The sequence below is a fragment of the Sinohyriopsis cumingii genome, chromosome 10 (assembly GCF_028554795.1).
Source record: "Sinohyriopsis cumingii isolate HCF-2022 chromosome 10, ASM2855479v2, whole genome shotgun sequence".
NCBI classification, from domain to species: domain Eukaryota; kingdom Metazoa; phylum Mollusca; class Bivalvia; order Unionida; family Unionidae; genus Sinohyriopsis; species Sinohyriopsis cumingii.
In genome coordinates, this window is record NC_142970.1 from 96,391,474 (window position 1) to 96,403,734 (window position 12,261).

Sequence of the window (12,261 nt, forward strand, 5' to 3'; positions counted from 1 at the left end):
CAAATGGAACAGACAAAAACCATCACAAAAAAAACCCATACAAATTTGATTCCAAAGAGCTGTAAATAATGTCGTAGAGTACTTATTTAATTCTTTCAACGTATGACATAGGAGGTCTCATTAAATATTCTGATAATCTGAATTATTAATTTTAAAGGTCGCTTTTCAGAGTCTTAAGGTAATTATGTTATAATTATTTATAACACTAACCTTGAATATTTATTGATTCTCAGTAAATATCAAAACATGTATTTCATTTCTATCTCCACTAGCATGATGTATAAAACGTTAAAACAATTGCGTCACACAATAAATTATACTGCTTAACCTCACCAACACCAGTCATTACTGGGATCGGTAGTGTTTTGTCGTTTAATCTTTCATCCACTTTGAAAACAATTAATGGTTACGGCAAAACATACAAGTGTATATGTATCTAAACGTTTTGTACTGTCAAACCCTACCGGTATAAAGTAATAGCCCACGATGACAGGTAAACATATGTGAAAATTCATAATTTTGTCATCCATTATACATGTATCAAGTTGTTGGTGACAAACGCATGTATTAATCGCATGAACAGCTTTCATATAAATTATAACGAAGGAAAATATCAGTCATTTAAAGGAAATATATGAAGCGACGATCAGGGTTGGGGGTTAGGGTAGTGAATGAGGATGTACTTATAAAACGTCACGGCAATTTGAACGGAAAGTCGTGAAAGTAGCTCATGTTAACATTTGACTGCGACATAATCTATTTACACCAATATAAATTGTGTTCAATTACAAAGGTGTGATAAACTAAGTCATTGATTCTAGATCTAACGAATCAAAACTCTTATTCCTACACCAAAAAGGAGCACATTGTTCCACGAGATAAAAGGATCATTTTTAAATGAATCAAACCTGAGATGAATGCCATTATATTACATATAAGTCACCACTAGTGGATGTATTCAGACAAAACTGTGATTTTGTGCAAATAGTAATACTTACCAAATTTAAACAATTGCTTTTAAGTAGAGATATATTTATATAATTATAAAGTTGTGTAAATTTCTTCAAATTAAAAATGATAATTTTGAAGTCCAAGAACTCCTTTATTTAGCTTCGTTTCTGTTGCCAAAATCGTACCATGTTTGAGGAAATAATTTCGTGTAAATATTTATTTCTTGTGAATGTGAATAACAAGTAGACAGGGTCAATGGAAATAGGATATCCACATCATAGCTATTTGTAAATCACAAATAATCTCTAAGAATCAAACGTATCTGCACGTTTTCTCTCTTAACTTTATATTAGCACCATGTCAACAAATAGGCGATAAAAACAAAATGAGCTTAGCTCATAATCAGGCACCCATAGCGGTTCAAATATATTTTCAGTTGCGTCGGCTTCTCCAGATAATTTGTAAAATTTGCTTGTCCTCGACGTTGTGTAGAATTTTCAATAGCATTAATCCCGATTCATACTGTATATAAGTCTTTATTAAATGGAAGGTGAATTCTAGTGTTCAAATTCGTTTTCTCCTCCTCACATTTAAACATACTATTTTGTGAAAATGAATAAAGTAAATCATTTTATTACTTTTAATTAGTGAATATATATATTTAACACGGGTAGGACGTTGCCATGGGACTATCAATTTCTACTGAAATGGACCCAGAAGTATTTTACAATTTGTTTTTATATCACAGATATTTACTTTGAAACAGGAAACAGCAAAACTGTTTATGACTGTTAATCTACGTTCTATTTTTCTCTGAAGTAAATTTCAAATTTCATTTCAAAACAAGCGTCTCAAATTAGTCATATATTTATTAGTGTTGACTACATAGAGACGTCCGAGCACACACGTAAAACAATAACACGAGCTTGACAAGGGATGTCTTATCATCTTATTACGCTTACGTTATCGGTCGATACAGGTGACCTGCTTCTTAGACGTGTCAGTGATGACGTAAAAGTCACATGACATAGGTTACAGTATATCACTCACACCGTGTGGTGTTCTTCAGTTGAGCGATTGCATTTCTATTCATCGCTTCCGTTTTTAATTTTCGTTGGACCAAAGAGTGAAATAAGGTGTGTATTAACATTATTATTTCTTGGATGTTTTCTTTAGGCAGTTTTCTTATCGATTTTTGTACATAATCCTTTTGTTATAACCATAACGATACTAGTTAAGTTTCAGCAGGTACGAAAAATGAATGTAATTAAATTGGATCAAAGAGTGTCTGTTCTAAAACAAACAGCATGCATGCAATTTCTTAATTTCATTATATTTATTAAAATGGCTAACATATGAATTTAGGAAATGTTAGAGATATATCTTAAATATGTCGAATTGCCTCTCTGCACCTCCTTGTGACAAGCTACCCGTGAATATTTTAATTAAAATAATGTTTGAAAGTGCAGTATTTGTGCCTTAAAAACCAGTAATGAATTTTCGCTAACCAGCCGCTCCATGAATGCCACATTATAATACCATATTTGGAATTCTGGCAGAAACGTCTCTTTGGATAAATATCCTTTACACTGGCTATGTGTTTCCAAGGAACAAAAGTAATTCACAGAAAGTTAACTTCCTCGATTTTAGCTTCCCATTGATTTTTTTTTTTAAACTAACACTTTCACCTTAACGATATTCAGACTTATTGGTACATGCACTCAAATTCGTCAATACTTATTTGTTATACATAGTCTACATGTTCATTATATTTAATCTACATTAGAATACACAGCGATATATGTTAAATTATACTTTCTATATTTGAAGCCTGACAAATTCCTATGTCGTGGGCGTACATTCATGAATGTTAATATTGTGTCTACCATATTTACATATAGTTAAATTCTCTCTCTCTCTCTCTCTCTCTCTCTCTCTCTCTCTCTCTCTCTCTCTCAACCGCTCCTGTGGCCTAGTAGTTAGAGCGTCCGCCTCGGATGCGGGAGGTTCGATCCCCGGCTGAGTCATACCAAAGACTTACAAAAATGGTACTCACAGCTCCCTCGCTTGGCTCTCAGCATTAAGAGGTTAGTGTCAGGACTGGTCGGTCTGGGGTAATGATAATTTGACTGGATGGGACATCATGCTACATGTCTGTGGCATGATGCCCCAGTGATAGATATCGCTATAAACTGCCACACTGCAGACATCGTATGACTGAAAAATTGTTAAAGCTACGTTAAAAATCCATCTCTCTCTCTCTCTCTCTCTCTCTCTCTCTCTCTCTCTCTCTCATCCTTATCTTTAATGGAAATGTTACATAAAATGCGTATCGAATACACAAGGGAAAAGTGCACAGCCCACATATTCATGCTATGTTGCTTACTCGATAAAACGATAACTGCGTTAGGAATGTTTAAAACAGGTCCACGACAAAGCATATTTGTTGATTTATACTCGCATATACTTACACAGCACAACACCATAAGCAAACATATACAGTAACGAATTGAAACCTTGTGATTTTATCTCCCTGTCTCCCCACCAAGTTTAAGTATTATCCGATTTAGACGATGCCTATAGTTTGTAGTATACATCTTGTGTTTGTATAATGGAAAGGAATCAGTAATTTCGAGCCTTCTGTTCAGACTTTCTGTCTCGTACATCGTGTTTATTAGTATTTGGGGTGTCAGAATATCTTTTCTACGATATTACAAAAATAAAGGGTCTTGTTTATATTCATTCTATGTTATAATGGGATATAGTTTGTCTTTAATTGCACAAAAATTTCAATAGTCACTACTTAATCAAGTTTTGTAAATCATTTAGTTTAAAACAGTTTTTGCAAGTGTCTTGCTTGTTCCTAGCATAGTCAAGAAAAATATATAGATAGCGTATTTCTCACAGGCATAATACAGCTTGATGTTTCAAACTCATCATTATTTCCTCCCGTCTTAATATTTGTTCACAAAAAATATGTTTCTGAATTTAAATGTTGATTCCATAGGTATCCAAAGGTAATTCCTCATAATGAAGGAAGCACTATCCCGGCTAGATTCAAGGACAACATTACATATTGCAGTGTACAAAAATGAAATAGCACAAGTGATAGACTGCATAAAGAAAAAGGATGTTAACTTAAATGTTACCGATTCCAAAGGTCGGACGCCATTATTTTATTCGGCCTGCTACTGTAGACGAGAGATAATGGATATTCTACTAAAGGCAGGAAGTGACCCTAATGTTGGAGATGACACCGGAAGTACGCCTTTACATGAGGCAGTTGAAAAATCTGACTTAGACATCGTTCATAGTCTCGTACAGCATGGTAAGTACCCATTATATATATATATATATATATATATATATATATATATATATATATATATATATATATATATATATATATATATATATATTTTTCAAGCGTGCATTATGTTGTCATTGTTGATAATACATTAAAACCTAAAAAGACGTCTCTTTTATAAATTATGATGTCACGAAATATCCGTATATAAATGACACAAACATACAGGAAATGTATACCTGTATACCTGTCTTGATATATTCATTCATTACACAATTAAAAAGTTATAAAGGTTATAGACGTTTCCAGTTTAAATGTCATTTAAGGCTTATTCATTCTGTACGTGCAAAACTGCAAAGTCACCAAAGACGAAAAAGATCAGAAATGTTAATATTAATGCAGAAGACATGAGTGTGCAATTGTTTTAAAATACCTTGCACGATAAGACTTATATGTTTTATTTTTCAGGGAAAATAAACATTAACTTGAAAAATAACGATGGACAGACGGCCTTAATGAAAGCTTCCTATTATGACTACATCGAGATCTTGAGTGCTCTGCTTAAAAGTGGTAAGTGCTGGTCTGTGTACATCGAAACTTCTTTTAATAAATAAAACTGGTAAGTGCTGGTCTGTGTACATGGAAACTTCTTTTAATAAATAAAAGCTCTTTACACGTTGTCATATTTTGGGTACAGTAACTTAACAAAATCTTAAAATCAGTTGCAGTAACCAAAGTAAAATAGAAAGAAGGCCACATTATTATGATGATTATTATTATGTTGTTGTTGCTGCTATTTTTGTCGCATTTATTATTATTATCGGGTGTGTGTATGAATAAATATGTTGAGTTAAATTGAAAGCTGTTGAATGAAAGTAATGGTTTAGTACAGGGGTGGGCAAGCTACGGTCCGCGGGCCGCATGCGGCCCGCCAAGGGCTTTCATGCGGCCCGACAAGGGTTTTCATGCGGCCTAGGAACAAGTCATTATTCGCGCTGACTCTGTTTATGTTACTCTGTTTATCAAATAAATGTGCTTCTTTAGAAGTTTAAGTTTTCAAATATTAACAACATATTAAGAACTGAAAATTAATTAGATGCTATTTAGAAAAACCTTTTGTTTTCGCTATTTCAAATATTAATTATTTTACCTAATGAACTATGCGACCCGCGACAAGGTGTAAATTTGTGTACGCGGCACTTACACTGGAAAGTTTGCCCACCTCTGGTTTAGTAGCATGGTAATATGCCTTGCGTGGTTCATAAATGTTCTTTATTATCATTACTTTTGCGCACGATGAACGTTAAACTGACAGCTTTTAGGTGCGAGGGAGTTTCGTCGAGTAATAAGCCATACATACCGTGCTTTGATATCTCGCCGTACAGTCCCGGATGCAATTAGTCATAAAGATCACGTGCACCGCGCGTCATTGGGGACGACCTATCATATAATCGGAGGTAACCAGGTACAGCTTAAGATCACCCACAAACACATGTTTACAGTCAGGTTTTTCGACCTCTGTCTCACTGAGGTGGAAAAACTAAGTTCTTTTTCCCCACAATGTCTGAATTTAGCACGCATATCAACGAGGAAACGAATATAACTACCTGTCGAAACACTCTTGTACAAGAAAACAAATATGTTGTTTTAATTATCATAGGAACATCGTATGAAGAAAGATGAAGAACTTTAAACCAGTGATCAGATTGGTCCATGAACATACATACAAATGGGAAACAATTCAATGAAATATATAATAAATAGTATAATTAATATGATGTAAATACTAAAATGGACATAATCCAGCATGTACACAAAGAGGTCTTTGTAAAATCTGTGATGCATACAAGTGAATGAATAATGAATAGTCTTGGCATGCCAATGAAAAATTAAAGTGACATTGAAATTTGCGTCACACACGAACCTTTGATCTCGAGAGTGCAATATATCTATCATGAACTGCAGGATAACGAAGGAATTGTTTTCTCACAGTTTTGAAAGAAAAAAAAAAGTTGAGGTCAATGTGCCATTGCGAATACTGGTGTGATTTACAAACAGCATAAAGCATCCATTGAAATTTATTTATCTTAAAATAGAGCGTACACGGAACGATTTAAAGTCAACATTAAATAACGTTAAATACAGTTTATATTTAAAAGAACTGCGGTTCAAGCGGCGGTGATAATGGCAATCCACCGGGTCTGAATCGTGTATTGCACAAAGTTTGTGCGATGATACAAATGTGAACAGTTAAGAAATAATGTCACTTTTATCCAAAAAATTAATAACGACAGACAAAACAAAATGAAACGGTCGTCGGTTCCATGTTGATCTAGAATTGATACACCCAACAGAAAAAATTAGGAAATGATCACATTTTAACAAAAAATGAAATTGACTACAGAAGTACATGTAAATCATCCCATCGGTGCGAAGCTGTCTTTTTGCGGCTTTAACCACATCCTGTTTTAGTACGCACATGTGTTTCCGTTAATGTTTATCTTGATCATTGTGGATGAATGTTAGCGATGATGAAAATTAAAACATTTTTCGACGTTTTTACACTGTGTAGTCCCAGTACAAGGTGAACGTATCCACTAATCAAGGTACAAGTCACGAGTGAAGAAAAAATTAGCTATCATGTAACATGATACGTCTATAGAAACGCGATGATAGAAACGATATAAATTGAGAACGTGCTGAGTAAAATATAGAAAGGAAGTATTCGTCACAAAATTTACATTTCGTATTGTCAAATGAAACGGTTTCGAGTCTAGGCTCTTACAAAAAGTAACAGAGAAAAGTTAAGACAACAAGCTTTGAAAAAATTAGCAAATAATTTATTTTCCTAGACTATCAAGTGAAACATGAAAAAAAAGAACTAACGATTTTACGAAAAAATATCTAAAAATAATCCAAGAATTAAAAAATAGAAGTCCTAGTAATCAAAAGTCATGATAAAACTGAGTTCGAATCCCGATGTAATCCAAAATGGAAGACGATGACGTCTGTTGTAATCTGCGAAGTGCTATAGTGTCAACAGTCTCTTGTTGAATCACATAAAATATTATTCGAGTTTTTGAATTCTGTATAATTTTCGAAAAATATCCTTGTCCAAGAAATAATTTAGACAACTAGTATTTCCATGGAAAATAATCACTTAAAATCCAATAATTTGAAGAAATTGAAATCTCAGCTCAAACTGGTCAAAAGAACACAACTTTATGTGTCAAAAGTTTAAAGCCCCACTAGCTACTTCTATACAAAACATTAGGTATAAGGCTAACTTAAGACGCAAAACAGATTTCCTGATGAGAGTCACATGGACATCTTTCTAGAACAAAATAGAAGCTTTTTAAATGCCTAACATCACGTTCTCCCAGTATGGCCTTAACTGAAATCAATGTTCTTACTCTGGGAAAGAATAAAATTTTTAAAAATAAGTTGTTTACCGGAACTGCCATTGCTTCTGAATCAAGACCAGGAACTAGGTCAGCATTAGATACAATGTCTCTATTATTAGCTGTTTACGTCAAAAATATTTTAAAATATCAGTTTGAACTGAACTCTGTTCCAGACAATATCAAATCCAGTAAACAAAGTTACATTACAATAGCATGTAATATAATTAAAAAAATTAAAAACGAACTAGCAAATAATTCAATCAAATATACATAACAGTTGTCTATGTACCCATTTATATTCACAACATTTGGATATGCTTTCTGTTTAGAACTGTAATTCTATTTTTAAAGCAACAACTAGATCTAAGTGGGGTTGGCAGGGTTAGTTTATAGGTGGGGTTGGCAGAATTAGACCGTCTAACCTCCGGTGTTTTCAAGTTTTGAACAAAATTACCACGAACGTACTAATACATCTATACTTCATTACAAAATTACCACGAATGTACTACTACATCTATATTTCATTACAAAATTACTACGAATGTACTAATACATCTATACTTCATTGCAAAATTACCACGAACCTGCTACTCCATCTGTATTTCATTACAAAATATTACCACAAATGTACTATTACATGTATACCTCATTTACTACTTCTTACCACTACGTGTATTACTACTGTACTGCGTCTGCTACTACTACTACTACAACTATATTCATCACTACATATTGATACTTACAAACCTAAAATTGTTTTGAATACTATTGCTCCGACTATTATTTCTTCTATTTTCAAAAGGTCATTTGTAGCGACATTGCAATCTTTACATGAAATTATTTTAACAGTACATCAGCTAAATATATGAACGAATAGGCACTGTGAGACATCAGTGTGGTGTTTACAATTACGTCAATACGTATTAATTTATGAGACATCAGTGTGGTGTTTACAATTACGTCAATACGTATTAATTTATGAGACATTAGTGTGGTGTTTACAATTACGTCAATACGTATTAATTTATGAGACATCAGTGTGGTGTTTACAATTACGTCAATACGTATTAATTTATGAGACATCAGTGTGGTGTTTACAATTACGTCAATACGTATTAATTTATGAGACATTAGTGTGGTGTTTACAATTACGTCAATACATATTAATTTAACCAAGCACTGAAAATCGTACACATATTCTTTAACTTCCTTTCAAGGAAACCAAGAACATAGCTATTTAAGAAAGATACTCTGTGGAATCAGCTTCTTTTGCATGTAAAATCTGCAAAAGTATTACAATATTGAAAAAGAGACATAAATAAGTACGTGCTATTACTTTATTATACTATTACAATACTACATAATTTAACCTCAATAGTTATTTCTATTAGTATGATATACTTTGATATATTTTGTTCAGTAATAAAGTGTCATAGGAGAAATGCCTTTCACCAAACGAGTGATCCTATAAACACGTTATTGATTATTATTATTATCATTATTCTCAGACGCTGACCCGGATGTACAAGATAATAATGGACGAACAGCCCTCCATATTGCATTTAATGAAGGTAGCATACTGTCTGCAGATTTACTTATGCGTTACGGATGTAACGTGAACCTGTTTACAGCTTGCGGCCACAGTTCCCTTTACATAGCGGTTCACAGTCCTCACAGCAGATCTCTTGATATGGCAAAGCTTTTAATCACATCAGGTGAGTGTTCATAACAGATCCCCTTATATAGACAAACTTTATATCACTTCATGTACAAATCGTAGCTAGTGAAGGCTGTCTCTCTTTTTCTCGAAAAATTATTTGGCATTGTTATAGTCAGCTACAAGATCGCTCCGGTGGCCTAAGTGGTTATAGCGTCCGACTCGGATGCGGGAGGTCGCGAGTTCAAACCCCGGCCGAGTCAGAACAGAGACTTGTAATAATGGTACTAGCAGCTGCTTCGCTTGGCACTCAGCTTTAAGAGGTTAGTGTTAGGACTGGTAGGCCTGGTGTCAGGATATTGTGACTGGGTGGGACATGCTGTCACATGTCTGCGGTATGTTGCCTCAGTACAAGACATCACTATTAACTGCAACACTGAAAACATCGTAGTGTTATTACGAAAGTTGTTTAAGCTACGTTAAAATTCCAAAAATGCAGATCACACACATTCACACACACATAAACAGAGTCAGCTTCATAATGAAAAGTTACTGCTGTATGTTTTCGTATTAATACCTTTTTGTATATTTATCCTGTCAACAATAAGTTCGCTTTGTAAAGATCTTTCAAGGGTCAATTAAAAGAAGAAGAAAAAAAAGTCTACGGCTATTACCTGCGTTTGTAAAACCCAGATGAAAGAATTGGATAACGTGTTTCTGTGACAAGATTAGACATATTAAGAGACAGCCAATCGAATAATTCTTTTTTTAGTTTGACGTATTGCATGTTTATTTGTCTTTTACCCTCGTTTGTTTCATTTTTGTGTTTTGTTTCCTTTGCTATATAAGGTTACGCGAGCAACGATTTCTTGACAAACTTAAATTGTTTATTCGTCTTGAAAGCGAATTCCCCGAGGTTTGTAAATTAAGCAGCGTGAATCTACAATATAATCTAATTAGTACTGAGTGCTAAAATAGCTTGTATATAATAGATGAAGCATTATATTATTCCTATCTTGAAGTGTTTTCTTGAGATCCAATATCTTTTTTATTACTATCACTACCACCCAATCATGATGATGAAGATTATTATTATTATTATTATTATTATTATTATTGCCAGGCTACGATGCAAGACCAGATAGTGGCTGGCTCTCTGAGGAGGAACATAACCTCCTCATCCAGGACCATACATTTTACGAGGCGCTGCAAACACAGCTTGGTGAGGCCATTTTGCCAAAAGAACCAAACATAAGCCAAATTCCAAGGATAGGAATCTCCAGGAAGCCTTCTTTCAACTCACAGTCGTCTTTAGTGAGAAAACTGAGCATAAAGGGTGATGATGGTGAAATACCAATTAGGAGACATTACTTATCACCAGCCTCACCAAGAATAAAACGTCTATGTTCTCAAACCTTAAGAGACGAGTTCAATTTGCCATCACCAAAGTTGCCATTATCGCCACTTTCTGCAGATGGTGTGCACGTCTTTCAGACCTCAGGGACTGAATACGATTCTAGGTCGCCGCCATGTTCAGAAATAAAAGAAATCTTCAAAGCATCCTTGGATGATTCTGAAAGTAAACACCACTTAATTCTGCGTGCAGATACACTGTCGTTATCATCGAAATTGTCGTCACCAAAGTCATCCCCACCTTTGTCGCCAAATATATCACATATTTTAGACATCCCGAAAGAAGATGATAATGCATTCCAGGAGAACGAATCAAACGATTCCGAGTCAGACGCATTCATGGTGTCACTTCCTGCTTCTCCGGACGTAGGGAGAAATGGCACTGCAGAGGCAACGAAAGATGAAGATCAATTAACGTATTCAAAAAAAATTAATAAAAAATGGCATTCTCCTGGCAGAACCTCCATGTTTAAAAGATCCAAAAGCCTACTTGAACATAATACAACACATAGTTCCCTTGTTCGTAGAAAAGTGTCTTTCGAGATTAGCTCATCAAAGATAGAACAATACCAGTGATTGTATAATTCTTTGTAAGACTGTCATGAGTCTTTCCTAAGAGATCGGCATTGAAATGAAAACGGGGTAATGTGCTCATCATTGATAAAATTTGAGTGTACCAGATTCCCTCGCAACATTAAAATGTGTTTCAAATGGAAACATTTACCTCCAAGATTATGAAACGTTCGAGAATGAACATGTTTGATGAAACTTTAGAGGGTGAAAATTCTATTTATGTTTGGAATGTGGTAATGATGTATTAGTCTTGATGAAATATATAGTACTTACACAACGTTCGCAAGGCCACTATGGAAATAATTTAAATAAAGTGAAATATAAAAACCCAAAATTAGATTTCAAGAGCATCTTTAATTTGTATCCATACAGTCATATGTCGGCCCTATTTGTCTGTCTTTAGCGACATGTATATATGTGAATCTGTATATGTCTGTCTACATTTCTTATTATCTGTCTTTTTATCTGTCTGTTTTGCTGTCGACCCATCTGTAGGAATACACATATGTAAAAATGTCTCTTATCATGTAGCTTACATCTATCACGTTACTTGCAAGAACTGAACACAGCACAATTGATTCTGCTGCAGGTGTTAATGCATGAATGAGTAATTTTTCAAGTATGCAAGACTATAAACCCCTTTATTTGATCTAGGTAGCAATTACCATATTCTGGAATACTATGTCACTTAATGAAATTGTGCATTCTAGAAGATTCTAAAGTCAGAATCAAGACTATCGTTAATTCATTCATGTAAACCCGTTTATATTCAGGATGATCTGAATATTTTAATCCACAATCGTAGACAAAAGTTTAGCTATGTATTCTGCTGTTTATCCATTAAAATTCAGTGGTCAGTTTTATGAATTTGATTTGGACAAGGTCAAGCACAATATATGTATATATAAAACACATACAGTCATTAAGAAAAGTCAACAACAATACATATTATTTAC

The 12,261-nt window shown here is 34.1% G+C and overlaps 1 protein-coding gene across 1 annotated transcript; it reads left to right on the forward strand.

The window, feature by feature from the left end:
- The first annotated feature begins 1,981 nt into the window (after positions 1–1,981).
- On the forward strand, positions 1,982–11,639 carry LOC149790617 (uncharacterized). Its single transcript, XM_089972729.1, has 5 exons — positions 1,982–2,087; positions 3,959–4,279; positions 4,727–4,828; positions 9,171–9,377; positions 10,443–11,639. Exons 2-5 carry the CDS (start codon positions 3,982–3,984, stop codon positions 11,306–11,308), a joined length of 1,473 nt encoding a protein of 490 aa, XP_089828855.1. The 5' UTR covers positions 1,982–2,087; positions 3,959–3,981; the 3' UTR covers positions 11,309–11,639.
- The last annotated feature ends 622 nt before the right edge of the window (positions 11,640–12,261 follow it).